This window comes from Pempheris klunzingeri, chromosome 5 (genome assembly GCF_042242105.1).
Source record: "Pempheris klunzingeri isolate RE-2024b chromosome 5, fPemKlu1.hap1, whole genome shotgun sequence".
Classification (NCBI taxonomy): Eukaryota; Metazoa; Chordata; class Actinopteri; order Acropomatiformes; family Pempheridae; genus Pempheris; species Pempheris klunzingeri.
In genome coordinates, this window is record NC_092016.1 from 21,956,757 (window position 1) to 21,984,744 (window position 27,988).

Genomic DNA, 27,988 nt, shown 5'->3' on the forward strand with positions numbered 1-27,988 from the left:
ACATGCAACAATTACTGTGAAAATATGATGACGTTAAACTGAAGCAACGTGAAAATAAAATAAATATAATGGACATTTAGTGGTTTAAAATAAAAAGACAACTGAAAAGTAAACTTATTTTTTTTATTCCAAATCATCAAAGATACAAATATGAAAACACAAAATGGAAAAAGAACAGAAAAAAACTGAAAGACAGACAGACTCAGGAGCTCAGATGGGAGATGTAAGGACGTGTCTGTAGACACAATGATGAGGGCAGTATTTTATACACAACAAAATGGTGGACGTGTGTGTGTGTGACAAAAAGGTTTCTAGTTATCGGGAAGGGGACTGTGTGTGTGTGTGTGTGTGTGTGTGTGTGTGTGTGTGTGTGTGTGTGTGTGTGTTTGTGTGTGTGTGTGTGTGTGTGTGTGTGTGTGGACACTGTCTCAGTTCATCAGTAATTCCATCTGCACCAGTCTTGCGTTGGTGTCCCCGGCCATGTTGTAGGGAATCATCCCAGCAAAGGTGATGAGGGCTCTGGCCTGGCTGCGAAGTTGCTGTTTGAAGAAGAGGAAGAGGAATAAGATGAAGAAGATACATACTGACACTGTAACAAAAGACTGCTTCTGTACATTTCTGTACAGTGCAATGTAAATATCTGTAACATGTATTTTAAATGTAGAAATGAAAGCACCAGGTACCACATCACAGGACTGGTCGCCTGTAATTATCCTACCAATTACTCACAGACTTGGCCAAACTAAAATACAACAATGAATTGTGATAATAACAACAAATCTATTCATATTAGAACCTGAACAATACCTCAGCTTGTCACAGACATATTAGTATGTCAGTAATTGTAAAAAGGTCAGAACAAAAAATTAGGTTTTAATATGCAAATAGTTTCACGTTACATGTTTTTCTCCACCAAGTGACAATGACAAGCTTATCTTTAAATATAAAAATGTCCCACTCTGTTCATGTTTTGGTCACAATTCATGAACAATAGTTATGTTAGTGTTAGGCACTATATTGTGAAATCTGAAACTCCAAAGTATCAATATTGATATCGGCCTTAAAAATCCAGTATCTATCAATCTGTGATTTACTATTTCTGTCTTTTGTGTATTGCAGTTTGTCCCTCTGCTCTAACAGAGTCCGTCCTCTCACCATGTCTCTGTCCTCCATGGTCCTCTGTGGTCGTCCTGGTGTGCCTGCTGGCGCCCCCTTCAGGCGCTTGTGCTGAGTGAACAGGATGTTCATGGTGGCCAGCAGCACTTCAGACAGGTTGTGGCGCACCTGGAGGACACAGAGGAAGTTCACAAAATCTACCCACTTAGAAAGAGTAAAAGAAGAACGCCTGGATCTTGATCCTCACCTCATCACTGAAGTTCCTGAAAGCAGACACTCTCTCCTCCACGCTGTCCTGACTGAGAGGGAGAAGCTTTAAACGCTCCATCACCTGACACAGAAACACACACAGGGACGACATGAACAGACGAGCTTCACATATTCAGCACAGCACTCCTCTCCCTGCATCATTGGAGCCGCACTCACGTCGTAGGCTCTGTCAACGTGACTTGCATGGTACTCATCGAAGAACGTCATCAGGTCCAACAGCAGGTAGAACGTGCTGTCGACTGACTTCTCTCCTGCTATGCCCTGAGAGCGATACCTGCAGTGGAAAGAGGAAATGATTCAGTGTTAGGCATTTATATGGTTAGATTTAAACAGGTGAGAGTGTGTGTGTCGTTACCTCTCAGCGATGGCCACTGCAGTGTTTTTTAGCCTCTCCTTGTTGGACTGCGGAGCGCTGACCTGGGCAATGACTGGACTCAACAGCCTGTTCATCAGCTCCAACACCTTATCTGGGTTCTATACAGAGTCAAACAGAAAGAGACAGTGAGACAGCTGCCAAACCACAGCAGCTTTGCAGGGATCTGGGAAAAGTCTGCTCACCTTGGCCAGCTCGTACAGTTTGACCGCCTCCTCAAACAAGCCCTTGTTCTCGGCCTCTAGAGCCACTTTACTGATGATGGCTCTGGTGTCTCCGGCAAACTTGTCAATGACTCCAGGCTGGGGGGAGGAGGAGAGGAGATCTGTGTGAGACAGAGAGCACTGCACGTCTGATGGTACAGCTGAAGGTAACCAAACCTAGTCCAGAAATGTAAGGACCACGATTTCACTTCCCTGGTTTGACCTTCAGCTGGAGATCTCACCTTCTCCACATGTTTCACACATATGATGTAAAACATCTGTGGCACTGCGTTGAATCCAGAGATATTGCAACATGAACACTAAATCAGCTGCACTGTAAGTGATGGTGGTAGAAATTCGAACCTTTTTCTCAGCAAATGAAGTGTTAGTACAGAAGAGCATGTCTGTGAATGGATAATATTGGAAAAGTACTTTCATAAATCCCATTACCAAAACAGCAATAATGCATGCCCTTGATCTGGTATTGGTGACAGGCTGATTAGCCCTTAGATACAGTAACTGCTCCAGAATGGCTTGTTTGAATTTTTTAGCTAACCAAAATCTCCAGGGGGCTGGCCTAAATTGCCTTTGCTTGATAGTGGGTTCATTGCAATGGGTTTCTCTAATCAGGTAACTTTTCCTGTTACAAAATGCAGCCCGGCAAACAACAATCCTTCAGTACGTCAAAAACTACTATTCCTAAGCAAAATCACAAACAATGAACATTTTTAAACTCTAATTCTTACTGTGACAGCTTCCACGCTGTGTCTTGGCCCCACCAGAGCACAGACCTCTATTATCAATCTTCTTCTTTTTGAAAAACCTTTGTGGTCCTTTGTGCCACATTTACTGCATTACAAAACAAACTTATTGAGTTGGATCTTGGTCCCACTAAGGTCCTATTCTGTTTCAAGTCTGATCTACATGACCAGCATATCAGTGTTAAACCTAAACATATGGATAGGTCTAATGTATAGTATATATTCCTTGTATAAAATTAAATAACAAAAGAAATGGAATTGCTTTCATAATACTGAAATCCAGCAAATTGCCATCTGCAGTGTTGTACTTGGCAATCTTCTAGTGATATACTGTATGATATAATCCCGATCAAAAACCTTTAGTTAACCTAAGTTAACACAGTGTGTCCATCATGTGGGTGGGATGAAACATACAGTGACGTGAGTTTTAGGTGGATAAAAGAACCTCAAATCTTACAATGTGCAGCAGGAACAATAAGAACTGTCAAGAGACCTTGGAAGCAAAGGCTCCAATGAAGCACTGTGAAGAGCTTTTTGATCCATGTCAGTGGAACCAAGTGTCAAAACATGTAGGAGACGTAAAGATCTGACTAAAACCCCCATGTAGAGCTGAGACAGAGAGTGACTGAAGAAAAATGTGAAGCAGAGAAAGAAGAAGAGAACGGCATGGCAAGAGGACAGGTGAGAGGAGGAAGCATGTAATGAAAGAGATGAGGGGGGAGATAGAGAGATCAGACACAATCTTCCTACCTTCCTACTGCCGTCCTTCTCTAATCTTCCCAACAGCATGTCAAACTGTAAAAAAGACAAAATTACATATCAAAAACAGGTAAAGAGAAATAGGTACACCTGAATTACACAGTATAATGCAAACCAAGACCACAGCCCGGAAATAAATCCTGTTATTTAAAGCTTCTCATCTTCACTTTCTTTTGTGGTGATGTTTCACTGGATTATAGTGAAATTTCTTTCTAAACCTACATTTTGTCCACTTATACTTACAAAGGAGGCAAATTCTGGTAAGATAATTCATGTTTTCCCTTTTAAACCAAGGGAAGTGGACATTTTTTAAACTGGTATTTTTACTGTATGTTTGCAAAAGATAACAACAGATTTATAAAACTAAATCAAATTCTTTGTAAAAATGTATTTTTCAAAATCAATATTTAATACATTTTGCAACAAATATTGTTTGTCTGACTTAACTTATTTTTCTTGATGTACATTTAAACAAAGTTGAACATTTACTTGCACTACACATTTCTTCCTTAGCTTAACTGTTTTAGTAGAGAAGCGTTGGAGGTGTTATCAGGATGTCTGAGACCAGGTCAGGAACAAAGGAACAATTAAATGGAAAAACCTCTGACTCTGAAATGAGACCTCATCAACTGACATGCAGATTCTAAAAACTCATCTCGAGCCGCCACATCAGCTGCCTCGTCATCTAGTGGGCACTCATGTTAGTTGTGGCTGTATTGACCGTGTTAAAAAAGGCGATGAACGACTGTACAGGCGTTTTTTTTTTCCCCCAGAGGCGTTCTATGCACATGTGGGTCACTCACCTCTCGACTCTCAATAACGAGTTCACTGACGCAGCGCATGAACATGTTTTCTCCCTGGCTGTCTTTCTCGTTGCTGCAGAACGACACACACAGGAATTAGGAATTAGAAACACTAGGAAGAAGCTATAGTCGCATGTCTTCTTCTCCCTATACATCTATCAGAATAGTATAGTCACAAAACTTTGTTTCAATCCAACTGTGAGTGTAGGATTACCTACCGTAAGAAGTAGAAGTACTGCAGAGCTTCCCGTGGATCAGTGGACTCAAACTTGCGAGTGTACAGCATGAGCAGACGGATAAAGTTGAGGCGACGAACCATGGGAGGGTCACCGGGCTCCTGACTCACTATGGAGAAGAACACATTTGATTAAGCTAAAGGCTCTTTCTCAAGTGTCTGCACCAACCTGCAAATTAGAGGTGACTCCACTCACACAGCTGAGCGCTTTGGCCAGACGACTTCAGCAACAGCCGTAGCTCATACAGGACCAACGCCACGTGCACAGCATGACTCCGAAGTCTCTCAACACGAAACAAGAACGCCACCGCCGCCTCAAACTGAGCTGTCAGGAACAACACCTGGACATACAGGAAGGGCTGCTGGCTCGCAGAGAAATGGGACTCTCCTGTTGGATAACAGATGAGAGAGAGAGAGAGAGTTGGTTTAGACTGAATGCCAATATTAAGACTTTCATAAAGTTATGAAGGTTGCGTATTACTCAAACCTGTCAGTGAGAAATGCATCTAATATTTATTATATATTTATTTCTACCCGTTTCACTAATGAGAGACAAACACATCACATTTCAGTATTTTTCGGGCATTTGGGTGACAGGAAATAAGGGGATGATAGAGGAGGGATGACGTGCAACATGGGTCATCAGTTGGGCTTGAACTTGTGTTAACATAGTCAGTATCTTACATCTATATGCCACAAGGACAATCCCTCAAAAAGAAATCTCATTTTACACCATCTTGGAGCTCCAGTGTCTGTAAAACATGAATATTATGTTGCCACTGTAGACGGGTCTTTACAGTCCATACTTCGGTGTTTGTAAAATTAAGCTTAGAGGGAGGAGGAAACTCAAGTTTTACTTTGGTACAAATACTCTATTGACAGAAACAAGCAAAGACCAACATGGCAGCAATATTCAAAACCTTGAGCTGAACCAGCTCCTTCTGAACTGATCAACAAATCTCATGGCAGCAGTGGGATATTAAATTCTTTCACAAAAAATATTACAGCAGTAGAAAAGGAAGAGAGAAGGAAGGATCTGTTAATCAAGCACACACTCTGTACAAGACTAGACAATCCCGAGTAGAGGTGTAATAAAGGAAAATAATTGAAATTACCTGTGTTTTATTAAACTGTAGCAGCCATTTAATGGCACCAGTTTAACTCTGGGTCTATATATGCCAGGACAATGTCTGGCCGTTTCTATGGCAACTAACATGTAAGAATTTGAAAACATTTTGTCAGGCGCAGGTACTTAGTCATCAAGTTTACTTTTTAATTATAATCCTTAATCCTCTTGCTGGCTGAAAACTTTGCGGAGTAGTACAGGGTGGACCGTGTCAGCCATTTTCTAGCCTTATCTCAGACTTACAGCACTTTAGTTCAAAAAGTGAAAGCGCAAGAGAGATGAAGAGAGGGAGAGAGAGAGCAATGAAGAGGAGAAAAAGGACGCAGGAGGAGAGATAAGAGTGGGGGCGTGGGGGAGGGAACATGTGAAAGAGGGAGAAAAAAAAATCAGTGGGAGGAAAAAGGGGAAACAAGGTGTAAGGAGAAGGAGGGATAAAGGATGAAAGGAGAGGACAGAGATGCAGCGAACGAAGAACAGAGAACAGACGAGGCTGGCGAGCTCCGGCAGTACGCGAGAGAAATGAAGAGAGGCTTTGGGCTTTACGTCCCGCTGTGAAGCAAGATGGAGGACAACAAGGAACAGTGTGCCAGCAAACCGAGGGAGCCGAGCAGCAGAGAGGAAACAGAATGAGGCTTCAGGCTGTACTTCCCACTGAGCAGAGGGAGTGGGAGAGGAGGAATGGGAGAGGGTGAGGGCTACTGAGGGAGGAAAAGAGTGCAGTCTTATCTGAACGCAGCAGGATCGGCCCGTGGAGAAGGCAACACCCAGGGGAGAAAACTGTGCTTTCTCAATCTGTGGGAGTGAAGGCCTAATGCCCCCCACGCTCCGCTTTTTTGTGGATCAGGACGCGTGTGGTTGTTTATGGGGGGAGTTTTATTTTAAAATGAGTTTGGGTGGAAAATGAGAGTCAAAGTGTGTCTAACGGAGCACGGCTTCACTTCTGTTGTCGGTAAGTTAAAGGGCACAGGGTGTTTGCTCTAACGTACAGGGATGGGACTGACCAGGAGAAAAAAAATGTACACAGGTTTTGAACTTCTTACTCAAGCTCTTTTTTTTCCACAGAACTACTTCTGTCACATTTCTTGCATAGAACTCCACGTGCAACACCATGGATGCCTTTGAGGAGAGACTGCTCAAAAGGGTGCCCCTTGTCCCCTTTTGTAATATTCAATGTGTTGAGCCATCAAGGACACTAAACTGTTGGGGGGGATCAGGGAAGCAGTGTGATGCGGCCAGGAGGAGGTGTGTTTGGACGGCACACTGGATGACCTAGTTTGTTTCATGCATACTAAATATGTTTGTCCACTCTTTGCTCCCAGTTTAAGCTGCAGCTGTGTCTTTTTACTTCGCTGAAGGCATTTGATAAGGCCTATAGAGAGACGATGTGGGAGGCCTTATCTAATTTTCTGCACAGACAGCAGGTGACTGGCAGTTGCAGCACTTCCAAGCAAGAAACTGTCTTAGCAGAATTACAAGAACAAAAAGAGAAGAAACTGCCTTGCTATTTCTACATTTGGCAGTTTAAAAATCAATTCACACACAGATTCTGGCTCACTTTCCCACAAACTCATGAACTTTTGTTCCTGCCCACAATGACAAAGCTCTCTAAATTTGCTACCGCTCTGAGTCACACTTCTGGCTGACTCGTTGTCCATAGCAACAGCTGAGGCTTGTGGGTATTGTAGTGTTTAGAGACATACCTTACTAAAGGAAAAAACATGATTTCTCTCAAATAATGTTGAAATATTCACAGCTGTTTGCCTGAGTATCATTAAACTACCCAGGAGACTCGATATTATCATTCAAAGGAAAATTTCAAGTGAGAATTCACAGTAGGGAAATATATGTCATATGGAAAACACTTTGCATAAATGTCAGACAACAGGATGCAAAACAGACGCACCGCTACAACCCACCAGCACTGGTAATAAACTGACCTAATGAAGTGAATCAGGTTATGAGCCATGATGTGGCTGATCCACATTATATAGAGAATTTCTATGACTGTCAACAAAAAATTCAATGTTTCAGTTGAATTCCTTCAGTCATGGCAGACCATCAACTAGTGCCACAGCAATCCCTGCCTTCATGTACCATTATGTCACAAAATGAGGTATACACACTTAAAATTTGAGAAAAAGAATCAATCAATCAAATCAGATCAGTTCATCATTAAGTATTACGGTAGAAAGATAATGGAAAGAGCAGTAGGTGGTTATTTGTGAGTTTTTCTAAAGCTGAACCAGAAATGCAGTTCCATACCATAGTCCTCCAGCAGCTGTTTCTGTAGCTGTGGCAGGGTCAGTCTGTCCTGAGGAGAGCTGCTGCCGTCATCATCAAAACACACCTGGTTCAGCTGTGGGGACAAAACAAGTAAATAAACACAACTCCAAGTAGTATACTTACAGTGTACTGTAAGGCAATAAATGACCACACAAGTCCATAGTTTGCCAACAGTGGAGCTAATCAAGTGATGATCTAACTTTAAATGATGATTATTAACAGGGAAAAATCCAGCGTCTGCTCTAGTCAGAGTGCCAATGCTTGAACTTCACAAAAGACACCAAAAAGAAAAGCCACTAAATAAAGTGACTGTACCTTAAGCCAGAGGTAGTCTTCAGTCTTGTCTGCCACCTCTCCGTGGTTATCGCTGATGTCACACTTCCCAATCAGGCAGTACACAGCTCTCTTGTAGGGGTCGGCGCTGTTTCTCAGCACTCTGCGGTAATGGAGGCGAAGCTTGTTCTCTGAAGTCGGGGAAAGGCTGAAGGGACGGATCAAGAGGCAAAAAAGATGAGAACAGAAAGGAAAGATTACAATACAGTTTGACCTTCCTTGACCTATGTGGGCATCTCAACAGACACAAATGCTTGTGGACAAGGAGCTGAGGCGCTCTCACCGTCTGTCAGGGCTGTTCATGTACTCCTGAAACCAGGTCTTGAAGTCTCCTAGCTGATGCTGCACTCTGTTCACAACCTGCATGGCTGCATTCAGGTCTCCACAGCGCAGACAGTAGTAGATCACAGCCCACACTGGGTGACCCTCTATCTCACCATCCTGTTGCACACACAAACACACACTCTTGATACAGTGGTGACTAATTTCTTAGTTCTTCAGAATACATTTCAAATAAAGAAAACATAACCAGGATTATTGTGTCAATTACACAGTTTGTTCAATAACCGGCTTCCACATGCAAGCAGCTCTGCTTCGGTAAGTTTGGTAAGACCATGCGTGTGTGTGTGTGTGTATGTATTACCTGCATGCCTGGCAGGGGCCCTGGTAGCTTAATGTTGAGGAAGCTGCGGACTAGTTGGTAGGTTCCTGGTACTCCTCCTAGCTGGGCCTGATGGAGGTTCCCAAACACAGTCACCATGGTGTAGTTTTTATAGCTGAGAGAAGGGCGACACACACATAAACATTAAGTTCATCATCTTGGCGCAGTTCAGTTTAAAGTCTTGTTTAAAACTACTGCAAGTGCACTGAAACCTTAATCACAAAAAGAGAACTAACCACTGTACTTGAATAAATAAAATAAAAACATAATAAATTATAAGAAATAAAAACAGGCACAGGTGCAGACCTGTTCTCGAGGAAGCTGAGTGCCTGGCGGACGAAGGCCATTTGCATTTCAACGGAGGTGCGACTTTTTAGAGTGTCTTTGGCTGGAACCAGCAACACATCTGTCATCTGCTTCACCATCAGCCACATGTCTGATACATTCTGGAGGGAGGGGAGATGGTTCACAGTCACAGTTACATAAAGACATGTGTAGTGCATATTTGCACAGGACAAAAGAATAAATCTGGAAACAATAGTTCATTTCACGGTGATAGCAGATATAAAAAGAACAATGTTCTTACCTTGTCGTCCAGGCTTTCTGCTACAGAAGCACATAAATCTCCCAGATTAGGCTGAATGTGACCATTCACTATCTTCTCATTGAAAATGTAAATCTGAAGCAGGACGAGGTAGTGATAAAGAGCAAAAAAGACAAAAAAGGGAAAAAAAAGTTATAGATAATAAGCTCCCCATACCATCATATGCTCAATTATTAGGCTTAAGTTTTACATCTGGAAGTTAATGTTTACATTTCTTTTTTAAAATCTGCATCCTCAGCTTCAAAAGTAAATGCAATCACTATGACCACCGAGTGAAGTGGTTCACAACAAAAAATAAGAAAAAAAGAATCAAAATGTTTAAAATGTCATCAAAGAGGATGACAAAAACTAAACAAATGACTCCACATGCAATGTGTCGACACATGGTCGGAGGAAAAGCCACTTTTAAAGCGCTGTGTCAGGTAGCAGATCAGAGACAAACAGCGAGAGAGAGAGCGAGAGAGAGAGAGAGAAGGTTAGACAGGGTGATGATGGGGAGGAGGGGTGGTAGAGAGACATGGAGACAGAGAGAGAGAGAGAGAGAGAGAGAGAGAGAGAGAAAGAGAGAGAATTACCCCCCCCCCCCTCCATAGCCCAATCAATCCATATGTTTGATCTGCCACTTCCTGTCTTGCTGTGACCCCATTTTGACTCAACAATCAGCCAGAGGGCATCACAGACTTTGACCACAATTTACACGCCTGTGTTCAACTCACTTTAACTGCACTCAGTTCAAGAGGTGGCTTTTCTTTAGATTTAAGCATCAACACAATTATATTGGTACTTTGTTAAGTAGAAACATCTGAGCACTCTACAGCAAATTCATTTAACAGATTAAACTGGGGTGATCTCAGTTAGATACGTCATTTATTGTACCCTGTTAAAAATGTCTTGAATTTTGAAACAGATAATTATTCTAATAAAATAATTCTAAAAATAATTATTACTTTGTGAGTTTGTGACAGAGCTTGCCTGTCAATCAGTGGTATTATAAGCTTACCAGAGATATGTGATATCTGTATGTCTCCTGTTAGGTGATAAGAAAATGCAGTGCATAAATGCCAAAGCTGCATTTGCAATAATTTACAGTTAGTGTCACCATTACATAGCTTGTCCATCGGTCAGCACTCGCAAATTTATTTTTCAAGTGTAAAATGCTCCGCTCGGTACATATCTTGATCACAAATGATTCTTAGCATTTTATTTTTTTTATGAGAAAATATCAGCAAATAGTACTAAATGTTTTCCCTCAGATGAATCCCTGTGGTATGATAAGAAAAAGACACTGTGACACTGAGATGAATGGGCTGAAAACTATTTTGCACTGAGTGAACATTTTTATGTGTCCTAGATTTCAGAGTACATCAAAATGGTCAGACTGAGGCTGACTCACCTGTCGTCCGTAGGCCACCTCCACGCTGTCCAACGCACTCCTTCCTGGAGCCGTTACCTCGCTCACAAAGCTGGGCTACAGTTAACAGACAGGCAGGAGGTATCTTAATAAATATTCTGAAGACAAGCAAGAGTTTCTAACGGGAGGTTAAATCAAGCTAAAAACAACGGGCACAACAGTCACGTACCAATGAAACTGTCAATCATGTCTAATCAATGAGCATCTTATTTGAATCCTACTTTTTCCTGCTGAATATCTCAAGCCCAGATAGAAGGACAACCTGTCCACAGTATTGCCATGCCTGTTGACCAGTGCATGCTGGGATAGGCTCATGCAGGATGAGAGTCTTTTACTTTACTCAGGGAGAAGATAAAAATAGCGTCTTTGATTCTCACATGAAACACTTATTCTGGTTAGTTTAGATGTGTAGGTTTGACAGGTAAGAGTACACAGTGTCTCGAAATCAGCTTCACAGACTTGAGACTTGCTTTTAAGTTGACATTTTCAGTACAAAAACTTTAAATATATTACAATATGGATGTTTTTTATCAGTTTATATGTTGCTTAATCATTTTTGCACTAAATGAAACAATCTAATATTATATATGTTTTGTTCACTATTAATTGCTGAATTTAAACTGATTTGTTGGAAGTTAGAAACAAGCTCTTTAATTCTAAAATATAAGAAGGTAGAGAACCCGCTCGCTCTGGAAGTGAACCCTGTAAATCTCGATCCTACAAAACACTAAGGAAGGCCAAAAGCAGACATTTCTTCAGCCCTCTTCATTATTAAAAAGAAACCTGCAGGTTCTTTTAGGAATCTTATTCATTTTGTATGAAAGAGCTTGTCGAACAGAAAGTGCCTGTGCAGGGCCGAGATCACGAGGCAGTGAATTCTGCAACCTCAAATTGGCCGAATTTACTCTCAACAAAATAAATAATATTAACTTTTACAGAGGTATTTAAACCTCAGTAGTCCTAGAAGAAAATATTCTGCTGAATTGAAATTGGCTTTCCGATTAGGTATACACATTTTTTCATTAGTTGTCTCCCCTTGAACTGTGGAGGCCCTTCTTCCCACAGCATTGTGAGCTGTGTGACCTGTACCTCCACATCTTGACTGAAGTCCAGTGCGTCCTCTCCTGCTCCAAGCAGCGTGTGCAAAACTCTCTGCTTCACCTGCTCCCACTGGACCAGCATGGACTCGCGGTGGTACTCTTCAGCCAACAGGAACGTCTGAAACAAAGTGGAAATTAGGTGCCCAGTCGTACTCAATGTACTATAGCACGCAGGTTAAGACATTCTTACATCTTGCGAGTCTGCATACGGCATTCAAATTGATCACGGCAGACTAGGAGTGATGCAGCAGGATTGACTCTAAAGGCAAGCTACAGAACTTTTGTAAGTACCATGTCCATGTCATTCATTTATGCACCTATTTTCCAGTGTTTCTGGATGTGTCAAGAATTTCCTGGGGGTCTTACCTTGTTGAAGTTCCATGTATGAATGTTACCAAGTTAAACACTTCATCTTGTGCCCTACAGCCATAGTGTTGGCACAGAATAATATAATGTATATATTATGTGAACAGAGCTTACCCATGGCGTACCAATGACTGACACACACACACACACACACACACACACACTCCTGATTTAGCAGCAGCAGGCCCCTGTCAAGATTGTACTACGCCATCAGGACACAGTGCAGTCTATTTTAACCCTCCACAGAGACTCAACGTGAGATAATGGGAACAAGAGATAATTGAATCCTTCTAATCTCCAGCTCAGGGTGACACAAATGTAGACTAGAGCTTGAACTAGAGCTACTATTTACTTGGTTAATTTGGTCACTGCCTGGATGTCAAAGTGTTTATTTTTAACATACATCTCTGAGTCTCATAGCTGCAATTTGTCATCAACTATGGTCGAATGAAGATAAATGTGTTATAAAGTATGAATTTATAAATTTGAGGTCATTTTGTCTCCATCAAATAAACTGGTACTTATCTCTTTAGCAATCAAATGTAAGGGATTCTTATCAAAAATTAAAAAAGAAAATTAAAATTGGCCAACATTGCATCTTCCTTAAAATATCACAATTGAACAGGATCGTATTCATGTCAAGCTGTTGCTGAAAGAGGAAAGCTAAATACGTCATTTAACAGCCCAACAGCACCCGTTTCATGAGATATAAAAAGGTAAAGCAGTCAGATCTGAAATCTGCAACAACATCTTTAACATCCACTTTCTTCTTAATCTTCAGTGCATTTGAGTTTTCCTCCCTTGCACACAAGTCCTTTTCTCCTCTCTCAGGGAGCAGAGAGATAATGGGAACAGCAGCTAATTAAACGCAGGGCCTATTAGCTCTGCACATCAGGGAAGCCATTTCTAAACCATTCCCTAAAGGTTCACACCAGAAGGACTTTTAGATCACAGCGAGTAGAAATTACTAAAATTTGGTTAAGTGTTCTTCTATTGTGATGCGCTAATATTCATACACATTGCAGCGTGGAAAACTCATCTGATTTTGTACAACTAAATATGCATCTGTCTGCGACTGTATAATCCATTAACTGTATCTTGTCCTTTAAAATGTAAATTAAAGGATGAAAAAAAAATCACAACAGTGAGGTGTGGGTTTTGTAGACTTGAATGAACCCGTGGGTGCCTTTGAACTGGTTTCCAACACTGTAGACTTTATATATAGTCACTGATTCGTAGTTTTCTCTCTTCAACCTGAGAGAGACTCAGACACTGGGGAGATACTGACCCTGCGGCGGGACTCCTCTATGGCTGACAGGAGGGCGTTGTCCCTCTCGTTCTTCAAGAAGCCCTGTGGTCAAGACAGAGACAGACAAAGGGAGAGGACGAGACATGTAACAAAAGCAGAGAGAGAGAAACAGAGGGAGAAAGCAGGAGATATTAGCTTGAAAACTGAGAACAAATGAAGCAGAGATAAACCGTATGCAGAGAGTTCTAGGGGGACAGATTTAGCAGGCGCACCATCATTTGCTCTACGGGAGATGGAAGCTGCTTCTCATTTTTCCATCCCGTTTTTCTCTTGCCTTCCTAGACATGCAGTCCCATCCACTGTCAGGATTAGTCAAACGTATGGTCGCTGTTTTATACAGACGTGAAGGCAGGCCAGAGAACTGTCCATACGCCATTTTGCTATGAGACAGCAGGCAGCATAGCCTCCATTTTGGTGTCATCTCAAGATGGCTGCCCCTGCACGCATGCATATATACAGCCCCCTCCTCTGGTCCCCTCCTATGAAAACGATAATTATTCACATCCTACTCAAGTGATAATGAAACTACTTATCTTGTACACAAAATCAGAGCTATCAAGTGAGTGAGTGGCACTTGTGCAACAACTGGAATAGCAGGAAAGAACACGACAGCACTCTTCACAAGGAAAGTCAGCGGGCGCGGACATGCATAAGGGACAGATATGCACAGATATCTTGAGAAAACACCAAAATGGTGCCACACTGTACGAACCTTGTTACTGTCCTCTTAAAGAGTAGGTCACGGAAAACACATGGTCTCATCTCCTCATTCAGAAATATTGACAAAAGAGCCTATCCTGTTATCTTTTGGTTATATCGATAGCTACATCTGGTTTGATACCAGGAGGAGAGTATCTCACATTAAGGTGGTCAACGTCAATCACTGAATATGTTTGACCTAAAAAAAAAAAGAAACACTTGCTTGTCTTTCATCACAGCCAGGTTCACAGTTAATTGACATCACCAATACATGAGCAATGTTAATTACCACTTAGCATTACAAATCAGAGTGATATAATCGGCATGTTAAGTGATTGCTTAATCCATTCTTTTTCCTATTCATCACAAAGACCACAAAAATAATGCCAAATTGTTTTAATACTTTTACTACTTTAATGTTTTATAATAAATAACTAATGATTACTTTTATTATCAATTAATCTGCAGATTTTCTTTCTCGATTGACCATTTTGTCTACAAATTGTCTGAAAATTATTGGGCATCACAGTTTCTGAAAGCTAGTATGATTTGTCCGACCAGCAGTCCAAAATCCAAAGATATTCTACTTATCAATAAAAACAGTATAAAGTAATTAGTTTATAATATGAAATGGAGAAAAGCAGCAAATCTGCAAATTGTAGAAATTGTAACCAGCAAATAATAGTTGACCATCTAGGTAAAAAATAAATAATGAACTAACCACATGTGGATGTTAAGTACTTTGCCACACAGCCAAAAAAACAAACGGCATCATTATAATTTTAAATGAGCATTGTGTAAAATTGTTTAAGGGGTTGTTAAACACTTGCATGACACACTACTACGTTTTAGTGCTTTTCTCTTATTTTGAGACCTTGACTACAAAACGCATACAATTTAAAAGTAATTTTGCTAGCAGGAAATAATAGGAAAATTCAAACATTGATCAGGCAAAAGATCAGGACAAAAGTGGGTAATAAACCCCAAAAAGGCAAGCTTTTAACAGATAATATTGACTTTTCTGTGTACGTTGTCAGGTGAAGATGCCATTAGCTTTTGTATACCTTTGGTCATGTTCAATATCACACAGACGTAAATGTCACCGTCTATGATGCCTCACTTTTGCTTGTATCATAAAGCTTAGCTTAGATTTTCTGTCAGCTTTGTTGACTTTGAGGTCGTTACACCAGCTGAGAACTGCTGTGTGCAAATTTACATTCCTGAGATGTAAAGTAAAATACCGCCGCTACTTATTATGCAAGAAAGCCCAGAGACAGGTTGCACTCTTAGAGTTTATGTAACTATAGGCCGCCTACCTCTGACATAATAGTCTCTTAAGTTGGTGGAAAGTTATTCCCTCTGTCAGATAATGGCATTTTAATTCACTGATAACCTCTATTGCACCATTTGTCTTTGAAGGATCTTTTTTTTTTGCTTGAAGAACCAGCACCTGGTGAGAGACGCACCAATTCTCTGAACTGAATAAGGATCATTCTGCTCTACAGGGATGTGAGTGCTCTTGGCTTCCCTCCTCCATCTATTGCTCCTCTCTCATCACCTCTCTTGTGTCCCCCCCACCCCACCCCACATCGTGCCAAATTGGAACAAATTGAAAGCACAAAGGTTCATTGTGAGAAGGAGTAACTTCTTGAAACAACTTGAAATGTCAGTAGCAAAACACAATAGAGTAACTAATGATTACTGCATTTTTGTTTGTGCAACAATGAGCAATTAGGAGTTATTCTTAAACTGGATCACCAATGAGTTTGATACTGACGAAATAAAAGCTTCCACAGGCGCTGATCTGAATACACCGGTGATTCTTAACATCCTTTGGATGGCAGGAAGGGATGTGATGTGTTTAGTCCGAAACACTGCTGCAGTAGCAGGACTGGTGGACAAAATATCAAGCATAATGCATAGTATGTAAAGTAAATTTGTAGTAGTGATGTGTTTTTAATACATTCTTTACGATGATTAATCTGATATTTTTTCTCTGAGTTAACCATGTCTATTGTGACAGTTACAAAACCACAGCGGACGACGTGTGACAAGAAGAAGTCAAAACACAGTGGCTGACTGGCCAGGATGAGACACACAGAAGGAAGTCCAACCAACTCTGATATTGTACTCTGGAAAATAGGACACTGGTATATTATGATGCAGCATGGAGTCTGCAGGTGTGTGGCTCTACATAGAAAATAATTCGTGGCTAATTTCATACTGCATACTTCAAAGACGTAAACCTCCAACTTGCTCAATCATGGTGGACAGCAGGTTGCTCTTAATGGATCAGAAATGTGCCTTAAAATTTAACAAGCAGCATTAAATCTTTTAGGTCACAAAGCAGTCCTAACAGGGAAAGACAACAGGACAAGTCAAGCTTCTTTACATCTTTGCTTTAAAGCCAAAGAGAGTGAGACTGAGCCAATTCAGAGGTTCAAATATTAGGTCTAATACAACTTATTACAATTCTACTAAACACAACACTAGTTTCTGTCTAAGATGGCAACATCATGAAATGCAGTTTACTTGCAGTATTGCTGTTGCATGATATGATAAACCTGCCCATTTACCCCACTGATGCATCCCTCATACCCTTGGTTTACCTCCACCAGCCCGTCCACACCCTCCCTTCCTTCCACCCTCTGTCTTTCTCTCTCCATCTCACTGTTTTTCCCAGGAGAGGCTGGGAATAGGTCTATATTTAACCACTCTAACCAGAGGAGAGCTCAGGTCAATGCTCACTGGAGAACTGCACTGGAAAGAGGAAGAGAAAAGAATAGAAAATAAAAGAATAGCTGTAACAGAGGCATATGGTATTTACCTACTACAAGAGCACAGGCAAGTCATTGGTGATGACTCCGATTGTTATTCCAGTAAATTTGAGGAGGGGAAACAAGACGGACATATTCCAGATACATGCGGGGTGGTGGTGGGGGTTTGCTCTGCTCTTTCCAAAAGCATCTAAAGCGATGGCAGCACATTGGGCACCACTGGATAACTCTGCTGGGCAGCGGCCTCAGCATTTTTGCTTCGACTGAGGTACAACAGGAGGCAAAGATTTTTCATTGCTGTCATTTTGTTGCCCATTGCCAGCTGCACTTACACTGCCAACGACTTTGCCTATACAATATTTTTTGTGCCAAATGTAAACTGACAGCTGAGCCAACAGCTATGGCCAAAAATCCCATTTGTCTGAGATGCAAATGCTTGTTATTTTCACAAATAAAGTGTTTTTTGCCTCCAAATGTTAGTCTTAGTCACTAACACAACCCTTAAGGATGGTGTTTGATGAGGATGGCTTAGTAAAAAAAAAAAATGAAGAAACTGACCACCAGTTTTACTAAATCTGAGAAGATAGAAAGCTGCAATCAGAAAGGCACAACATGATTGCTGCTTACTAACTAACAAACTGCTGTGTCATTTTGATCAGCACAAAACAGCTGAAAGACTTGACATGTCATTTAGCCTGAGACACACTGTTCCCAGCATTGCACAGCGACGAAGCTTCGATTCCTCCTTGAATTCATTTCCAAATGGCAAAAATAAACATAAAATAGAGAAAATGCGTCGTGTTATACAGCCCTATGGTCAATTCAGTGCTGGGCAATAGGTGTATCTAAAGATGTATGTTTTCCGTTGCCCCACCCCTGTATTGTGTATCCTCAGAGATCTGCAACCCACTGTGAACACCCACAGCCTGCTGGCCAGACAGCCCAGAAGCTTCTACAGCCCAGAAGCTTCTACAGGAGCAGGAGCACAGCCACTGAAAATTATTTAATAATCAGAGGTATATCAGGAAATACTCCATTGCTATTGAATACAAGTACCAGACATGCGTCAAGAAATAAAACCTGAACTGGGGAGAGAAGGAACAAATGAGGACTAGTCTGCTTTCAATTCAAAGTACAAGTACTGCTACAAACATACAAATATTCTAAAAGATCAGTGGACATCTGAACGCCTCTCAAAATATACAATTTATTGTAAAGCAGGGGATGAAAATGACCATATTTTAGGAAATCACAAAAAAAAATCAACCATTTGAAATAAGTGTGTGTGCGCGTCTTTGAATACGCATGTTAACATGCATGTGCTCATTCTCTGTGCTGGCACATGGAGGCCCTCGCTCTATGAGCTTTGGTCAAGATAGTCACACTGTCTGCGCCTGAATGTAATCTTACAGTATGTTAGGGGAAATCAGCAAGTCTCATTTTTCACTCTTTCTGGCTTAATGCTCATTACACACTCGGAGATCTGGTGTAGAGATACATGGACTCTAGGAATCTAAAGGCTGCATAAGGACACAGTCAAAGAGCAGTTAAAGGGGAAATAAAGACAAGGGAGCCTTGCTATATGTGCCAGTCATTGTAACAGTAAGAGTGGGAGGCTTTCTGTCCTCATTTGCCGTGACAAAATGAGCCAGCCTGTGCCCAAGAGTGTGAGTGTGTGTGTGTGTGTGTGTGTGTGTGAGAGAGAAACCCCACCCTTCACTCCTTCACTTCCTGTGTAGCAAAGATATACATAAACGTAAAGCAAAACAACATATAAATGCACATATGTGTAAATATATGAAGACAGTTGCTTCCAATTATTAACAATTATCATTTTATACAATCATCATGATCTCATTGGGCGTCATACAGTAAAAGACAATGGAGCATAACCACAGAAAGAGATGGAAAAAGACAGACAGGTGACAAAAAAGTGTGACAGACAAAGCACATGCCTGTCTATGAGTGGGTGTTTGTGTGTGTGTGTGTGTGTGTGCATATCCATGTGTAAAGGCAATACTCACTCATGCTGAGTGCCTGCCTGGCAGACAGACTGACAGATGAGAAGAAAAGATGAGACAAGAAAGAGTAAAAAATAGTTTTTCTTTTCTTTGTCTGTGCCCAGGTATCTGGGCTTTGACAGCCCAGGAGACCTGCATTGCCTCTCTGCCTCTCCATCCCTCTGAGTGACTGTGCCAGGGCTGCAGCAGTGGACGCCATGCTGGGGCGTGTTCCCTGTGCCCTTTCGAGCCGGCATGGCGGTCCGCTTGCAGCCTTTCCCCGTTCAAAAGCAGGCCAGCGACTGTTGCGTGTGAGCCGGAGTACTGAGTGGAAGTGCCACATCAAGACTCACTGGAGGTGGTTTTATTGTCGGAGGGCCGTACCAACTGAGTGCTCAGACACAGGGGGGATCCACGAGGAGGAACTATGGATTCATATAGAATATCAGTTCCTACCATCAGCTGACACCCCCACCCTCATCCACTCTCTCTCTCTCCTCCTTCACTTCATCCCAGCATCTCTGACAGCCCTCCGCCTCCTCCCTCCCTCGGTCCTACTCATTTTCTTCCTTTTTTATCCATCTATGCATCCTTCCTTTCTTCCCTCCCTCCTTCCTCCCTCCCTCAGCTCAATGCAATTATAGTAATGGATTTTTTCCCCCTCGGTTGATGGCTTCCGACATCCTGTCTTGAAATGAGGCTAATCATGCTCTTAAGGGTCATGTTTAGTTAATGAAGGGTTTGGGAGGCACATGTGGGAAGGATGGGGGGGGGGGCATTCCTATATGCAGGCTGACTATCACAGCACACACAAAGCAGGCATGTTAATACACACACCTCCACTTGTAGTGTTGTGCACATGGCACACGCTCATTCACACACAGGCACATGCCATGTAGCTGCATTCATATGTGCAAGCCAGCACAGACAAGATGAGAGGAAAGCTTCCACGTGCAGCCAAATCTATGCTACACACACACACATTCATTCATAAGCACACGGAGAGACACTGCATACGCCAGCAATCCATCGCGACTGACACAGATACAGGCAAACACAGCACAAGGAGCCTGTGTACGACACACGCACACACACACACACACACACACCCTGTGAAGCTATGTCAGTAATGTTCGTCTATCTCAGCAGATGCTCTGGGCTTAGCCAACTGCATCCGTTGAACGCATGCCATCGCTGCTGAGGGATATGTGTGTGTATTTAAGGAGTTAGGTGGGGGGGGGCAGCAGCAGAATAGAGAGGGAGGGAGAGGAAGGATGTAAATGGAAAAGAGAGGAAAAAATCACAGAGGAAAGAACGTAAAGAAGGTAAGGAGAGAAGGAGCGGTAAGCAGAAAGATCAGCTGAAAGAAATGAGGAAAATGAGAGAGCAATCCCTGGCAGAGAAAGATTGAACGGTGAAAAGTGAGACGAGGACACAGGGACTGAAAAGATTGCAGCCCGCCGCCATTTTTCCACCAGCACAGCTCCCAGCCTTCCGCTTCTACAGTTTCATTTTAATGTTTTTATTCATTTCATTGTCTTGTTTCCCAGATCTTTCCCTCACCCTTTTCTCTTTGTTTCAGCCTCTCTATATTCTATATTTGTTGTCCTGCTTTGTTTGTGTGTACCATTGGAGACATTATTTTATCACATAGAAAACAAATAACCCTGAAGTGCTGAATACCGACCCACAGCGATTCATCCGAGACAATTACAAACAGACAGAACATACGGTGCATAGAGCAAGGATTTAATTGTAAAGAAATATACTATGTGGCGACACCTGGTAGTAATTCTGTACACAGATGTGTCGACAGCATTGGAGTTTGGTGTTGAAAACTGGAGGCGGAATGCCATAAGAAAAATGCTTTTCATTTACATTTTCAGATCCTGTTAGGACCTTGTGCAATTCTGTCAAAATCCCTGTTTATACACGCATCCTGTGGATAAGAACCAAAATTCTGTTAACATAATCATATTCAATGAAATCCAAATGATATCGGCACTGAGCATAAATTCAGATTCAAAATGGATGCATGTATCTGATGGATAGTTTTACTGATATCTAAACAGCCATGGGGATGACAGCTTTGTTGCAACAAATCATTTGTGCTAGCTCAAGTCCAGCAAACATAGGTCATCGTCAGATGGATGCATGGTGCTGCAATAGAGCATTACGCATTGGAATTTATCCTAGCTCATTGGTTAATAGCTTAATTTAGCTGCCAAGGTGTCAGAGGATGAACTGTGTCTGCAGTCAACAAATATGTGTTTCATTATCATGAAATGTAATCATCTGCTCCATCTGAAATCTGAAATCTGATGATGGGGTGAGACATAGATGTATCCACCTTTGAACTATAAACCAAGAGATACAGGATGAAAACCTAAATTAACAAACCAAATCCACTGCTACGTCTGAACACGTTGTCAACTGGCTATGTTGTCTGCACATAACTAACCCACTCCCCCATCCATGAAGTCACAACAACCCGGGACTCTTTACAGTCTTCTATAGTAAGATCCCAACTAATTTGCGTTCAGCCATACATGCAGACACGTTATTCACACACCAATGCCCTCAGTAAGTGTGTGTCACTGTGCGTCTTTCACAAAGGAACCACCGAAGAATTTATCAGCTCACTCATGCGAAATGCACACACAGACACACAGGCACACACAGCACGTTTACATTTTCTTTGTGTCCTGTCCATCAATCTCCTGTACTCTCCCAGTCTCTTTGCCTTGCACCATTTAAAGCAAAACTTAACAATCAAAATATGCAGTGCATTACTCCAATCTTAGCTCAGGTGAACAATGCTGGTGCTCCTCAACATAATTTTGAACATCTGGAAACTAGAGAGTCTTTTCTGTGATTTCCTCATCAGACATACCCTCAAGCTGCTACACACTGATGTCAATTCTAAAATGGTTACATTTTCTACTCAGTGTCTGTCGATTACAGTTCTAACATCCTTTCTTGTGTGAAAAAGCCACGAAAGCAATCACACTCAGTTTTGACATCTGACATCTCTGCGCAACAGCGTGCCTGCAGGTGCTGAATTTTCAGTGATTCAAAGTATCTCATACAGACCCGTTTTCCAGCCCAGGGGCCAAATATCTGACATCAAAATCTGAACCGCTACGTCTTTGAAACACAAGGATTTCATTTAATATGTCTGAGGAAACAAGATGTCTACTTGTTTATTTTCATCTGGTTACTTTCTAAGCGTTTATCAGTATGAAACAGTAGATGAATTCCCTTTGATCTCCAACATGTAACTGGTAGATCAATGCCTTTGCGGTGTAATGGATGTTGGGGCGTATAAGGCTGAGTGTGCATGTTAACAATACTATAACACTGCTTGTTCTTACTGAAAATGATGCTGTTGCCTTTAAACACGTAGTAGGTCAATCCTGTATTTTGTTGCTGTATTGTAATATCTCAGCACCAATTAACCAGTTTTCTCCTCAGTGTACTCGGTGATGTAAAGTGACTGCAACTCTCCCAGCAGGATGCTAAATGGAAATCTGTGGGAGGAATTAAAAAAAAAGTGGGCTGCAGAGTGGTTTGGTGTCGGTCAGAACTTGGCTTAGTTTTCTTTCAGCAGTCTTACTTTCAAACATAATTCACAACAAGCTTTCCTTGTTGTTCTCTCATTTCTTGCTGAGCAGGCCTCCTGAGTCTGAGTAATTTGTTGGCTCCTTCTCAACACCCAGTTAGATTAAGAGTCAAAATTAGTCACAATTTGCAATTACAGTCAACTGTTTGTATGTGATCGCATGATCTTAATTAAAAGAAAACTCCCAAAGTGCCAGCAGCCAGCTTATTAGATGAAAACTCACCTCTATTTATACAGCTGGTGAGATACAGAGTGACCAGAAAAACGCCCCATACCTGCAAAATATGACAAATACTACCTACATCCTTTAATTTAGTTGACACTGCGCTACAGAGATGTTGATTCAACTCCATTTAAATCAACACGGAGTGTGTGGTATTGCAGGTTGTTTCATTGTTGTTAATATATTTGTCAATATATGTGAAATATTAGGAACACCTCTCAGTATTGGCCATAATGCATTTAATCTACAACGCTGTTTTTATCAGAACTTCACCTTGGTTCTCCAGAAAAATTTAATAATCATGCACATAAAATATTGCTGAATTTATGGGCCTTGAGCTGAATGCCAGTGCAATTCTACTATCTCAGCTAACTTGATTCACACCACCTTCCTGGTCTTTGTTCAAATGAAGCTGCAGTTTTGTCTGTGACACAGCAGAGGAAATACCCTACTGAATGCTATGGTGGACATTTCTTCTGAAAACAAATGTGTAATGTTCTTATAAAGCAATAAAGTGAGAAGGGAAAGACCGAGAGGAAGTGTCCGTGCGTGTCCGTGCGTGTGTGTGTGCGCACGCCTGTGTGTCTAAGCTAAGTGCTCTTCCAGTCAATCAGTCAAACCCATCCAGGCTAGTTTGCATCCGGCTGACTGAGAAGAATGGAAGACATGTAGATGAAAATTACCAGTAAATGCAAAAGAATGAAAGGTGAACAGTGAGGGAAGAAAAACAGAAATACATAGAAAGGAAAACAATGAATGAGAGGTGGTGTTAAACAGCACTGACCAAACACGTTTGGGCAACAGTTCTTGTGGACAGCAAAAGAAGAGGAATGCACGGGCCAACATGCAACCGCGGAACCCATCAGCTGTCCTCTGATGACAATTTAGCTTTTAATCATCTTTCTTTTTAAATTCATCTGCATACATATGGAGATATCACATCATCATAGGACATGAGCAGAAATGTTGTCTGGTCATCTGGTATACTCTTATGTCCGCTGGCTGCACCACAAACCATAAACAATCAGGTAAAATATTCTTCAGACAATAGCTGATGGGTTCTGAGATTGTGCCACTGACATGGTCTCAAGCGTCAGGCAGAGTTGACGTACAAGCTACAGAGGTGCAACTCTACAGATTCAGATCAGTTTGAAGGCTTGAGTTCACTGTTAGGCTTAGTCCTGTTACATGCCTCCACATCGATAGTTACTAAGTTAGTAAGTAAGCAATTAACTAAGTAAAGGGCAAAAATATCAAAGTGTTTCACAAAGAAAGTAAAGCATCCAACATACATACAGACATAAATAGAAATAAATAGACAATATAACCATCATGGACCAGGCGCTGGTCCATGATGTCTCTTCTGGAGGATTAAACTGATGAGGTAAGAGACCTTAGACCAGTGGTCAGCAACTAGCGGCCCGCGGGCCAAAATTGGCCCGCCGCCAATAATACCTGGCCCGCCAGGTGAAATTAGGCGGTCACCTAGAGCGCCAGCTGCTGGAGGGGCGCTGCCGGTAAAAATTTGCATCCCCGAGTGGCGCCCCCCGTCCGTCCGCAGCTGTTGAGACGCGCGCGCACCTCCCCCACCCCCCCGTCCGGCGCTCCTCATTTTGGCCCGCCATTGAGTTGGTCAGAAAAAATTTGGCCAAACTTAGTTGCCGACCCCTGCCTTAGACCATCCCTTATCTTAGGGACAAGACTGAGTGGGGCAGAAATAAGGACTCTGGTATGACTCTGCATTTAGCTATATGAAATTATCTGCCATCCAGTTTTGTATAGGATTTAGGTAGTTTTATTTAAAACTGAATTTAAATAAACTATTTCTAAATGGGCCTATTTAACTAACTGGTGCGTTTGCACTTACATAGCTGTTACCCCTTGAGGCTCAAACTTAAAGACATTTTCCAGACCCACACGAATACTCTCTGAACGTTATTTTCAATCTGGTGGACAACCATTGCCAGCAGATTTTATCATTTAGTTAATTAATGTTACTTATACTTAAATTTTAATTGTTAGTTATCTGGTTAATGCAATCTCTCTGTAAGCCGATGTTTTTACAATGTATACTCAACCAAAGCATACATACCTGTATGTCAGTGTCCTTAACTGGCTCCAGCGGCTCGAAGGTGGTGGCAGCACTTAGACTTTCCAACCTCTGAGAAATGTGGAAGATGTCTAAACCTCTGGAACCAAGAAGGATTGACCTGAAAGTAAGACAGAGAGGTGGTGAGAACAAATTGATGTGATGGAATGAACTTAACTGAGAGCAATGAAGTGTAGTTTTGTTTGACAACCACTAGAGGGAACAAGAGACTTTTTTTTTTTTTTAATTTTAATTTAGGAATTATAAACTGAATCTGAAGACTGCATCTGTTAAACATGCTATAGATTTGTGTCACAGTATGTATAGGTTTTGACAGCCCACACAGAAACATAGTGGAACAGCAGAGATGTTCTGACTGTGAAGTATGGGACATATTCCCTTACGCTTTTACGTCAGCAGCATCTTGTGAAGTGCGGGTCAGTGTGCGGGATCGAAGCCGCTCCCCCGCCTGCTGGATCTCCTGGAGGTTCCTCTCAACGTGCGGCAGCTCTGACACGGCTTCTGTCTCTGCAGCAAGCTGCTCTGCTTGCTGCAGCAGCTCCCCGAAACCTTCTGCGTCCATACCTCTAGACAGAAAGAGTGTTTAAATGAGTAAATACAAAGACAGTACATTTGGATTACATTTAAATACAGCTGGAAGATGCAGTATACAGGTCTGTAACTTAGCATACAGTGATGCTGTTCTTCTCTGTTGTGTTTTTGAAAGCTCTGTGCTCAGAACATCTTATTTCACATGAAACAACAAGGTTAAAATGCCAACTTTCAGCTTAATTTTGAGGGCATTTACATCCATGCTGGGTGAGCTGTGATTTTATGGATTCTACCCCAAACCTTAGTGGACCACAAGTACTTGGATCACTAACTTAGCAAAAGGTCTAAGTGTTGATTCTACAATATTTGATTAAAAAGAGCATGGCCAGGGAAGTATCTGCTGATATTTGTAGGTTGTAGACTTCAAGCTGTCAATGAGTTCTGAAAGGAAGAATTTGTAAACATGTAAACAACCTCATATTCAGACTAAAAGGTACCACCATGGTCACAGCTGAAAGCCAAACCCAAGACGCACGAACACAACAAAAACACATGCCACTGTGTGAATAGATACACCATATATTGGATAATGAGGACTGCAGGAGAAAAAGTACACGGACACACCAGAAACATAACTGCATCACGTACTTTAACACACAGAACACTGATTGACCCATGTTAGTTGTTGGTGAGTGAAAGTATTAGGAGTGATTAAAGGGCATTTATGTGTCAGAACATCTTTTGACAGCTGACATAAACACAGTGACACCTGCAGCGCGCGCAAGGAGTGTCCTGGCTGTCACATTAGCTTAATGCACAATGCTAACACCTCAGCTAGCTAAAGTAGTTCAGAAACTGCCCTTACGTGACAGGAAAACACGGTCTGAAAGGTTATTTCAACTGTTGAGAAGGGGAAATGAGATACTTAAGTTACAACTACCACGACAACTTCGTGTTTAGACAGGTTTCCTTTCCGGCCTAGCTTTGTTAGTACGCCAACACTAGTTAGCTTTACGTCAAAATGAATGGCGCTCAACTGTTAGCTAGCAGGCTAGCTAAACGGCTAACGCTGCCTCGCACGCTTGTAATTGTATCAACTTAAAAAAAACGTAATATTTGATCGACAGACACGCTTCATACCTGTTGTGTGGGACAGGTGAATGTGTGGTCCTGTCTGTATTCCGTGGGTGTATGCGTTCACAGTTATAACCACTTATTCGTTTTCACTCAGCATCAGTGTAACATGCGCTGCAGTGTTATTTGCCCCGGCACTTCTGGAGCCGACGCTGATTGGACGACAGCTGCCCGGTACCGGAAGTCACACTCACTCTCCTACTTCAACACGTGACAAACCCACTGCTCTGCCAGCTGGACTGGAGGACTGGGGCTCTTAGGCCCTATTTGGAAATTTACAGTAATTCTTTCTCAAGTAAAATAGATTGCACCTTTGTTAATCACAATTTGACTAAAAGCGCATCGAAGTTCAAGTAATTTTTTCATATGCAAAACAATTACAAGTAGAAGTTATTGGCTCTTCGATCTCTGACTCCCTCTAACAGCGCTTTTACCCTGGTAACATGTAGAAAAGATATAAAAGGAAAAGTCTCAAGTGGAAAAAAAGCTAAGACATGAGCATAAAGACACGTATAAATTAGTGCAGCCGCTAAAGTATAGGAACAGTATGGTAATATATATAGTATGGTAAAATACAAGTATTTATACAATATGATGCTTTGTTAGACAGGGAACAATTGTGGTAGGCAGGTGAATAATAGTAAGATGTGTAAACTGTACGCAGCTTGTATAGTAATGGTGTAAATGTGTGTGCACATGATTAGATCAGACAGGGGATATAGAAATATAAACACTGTGATGTGAGAAGGTTGTGAACACAGCAGTGCATGAACAGCGCCAGTGTGTAGAGTACAAAGTATAACTTATAGAGTATATTAGGCTTATGTTTACAGCCCATGTCCATACGAGTAATATAATTCCTCCATCCTCCATCCATGTGCTTGCATAAATGCATTGCACTGAAGGCAGCGAAAACATTGTTCCTTTGCAGCGCTGAGATATGAATTCGCTTTCACGCTCACTTACATTCACACTTTTCAAAGAAATCTAACATGTTGTGAATATCATAACTTGTATTTTTACTATTAACCTTTTCACTGCAAAAAAGAAAGATAAAAAAGTCCCACAGTTGTTGAACTGTTTGCCCTATAAATGTTCAGAGTCCGAAATGTGAAGCAACATTGCATCACTCTACTTTGAGGTTAACTAAGTCATGTGAAATAACTTTATGGAGGCTGA

At 41.6% G+C, this 27,988-nt stretch overlaps 1 protein-coding gene across 1 annotated transcript; it reads right to left on the reverse strand.

The window, feature by feature from the left end:
- Positions 1-109: 109 nt before the first annotated feature.
- On the reverse strand, positions 110-26,943 carry nup93 (nucleoporin 93). The gene is made up of 22 exons (XM_070830281.1): positions 26,816-26,943; positions 25,528-25,708; positions 25,127-25,244; positions 13,693-13,755; positions 12,028-12,156; positions 10,921-10,995; positions 9,510-9,602; positions 9,230-9,369; positions 8,906-9,038; positions 8,546-8,703; positions 8,245-8,410; positions 7,909-8,002; positions 4,717-4,908; positions 4,504-4,630; positions 4,286-4,358; positions 3,474-3,518; positions 1,945-2,061; positions 1,742-1,860; positions 1,543-1,660; positions 1,364-1,447; positions 1,156-1,284; positions 110-539 (listed from the first exon to the last, which is right to left on the reverse strand). Exons 2-22 carry the CDS (start codon positions 25,704-25,706, stop codon positions 429-431), a joined length of 2,463 nt encoding a protein of 820 aa, XP_070686382.1. The 5' UTR covers positions 25,707-25,708; positions 26,816-26,943; the 3' UTR covers positions 110-428.
- Between the last annotated feature and the right edge of the window lie 1,045 nt (positions 26,944-27,988).

Coding starts and splice junctions, on each gene's coding strand:
- nup93 (XM_070830281.1), bottom strand. CDS start 25,706: ATGGACGCAGAAGGTTTCGGGGAGCTGCTGCAGCAAGCAGAGCAGCTT. Junction 8,411..8,545: donor ATGAACAGCCCTGACAGACG/GTGAGAGCGCCT, acceptor CCGTCCCTTCAG/CCTTTCCCCGACTTCAGAGA. Junction 8,003..8,244: donor AAGACTACCTCTGGCTTAAG/GTACAGTCACTT, acceptor TTGTCCCCACAG/CTGAACCAGGTGTGTTTTGA.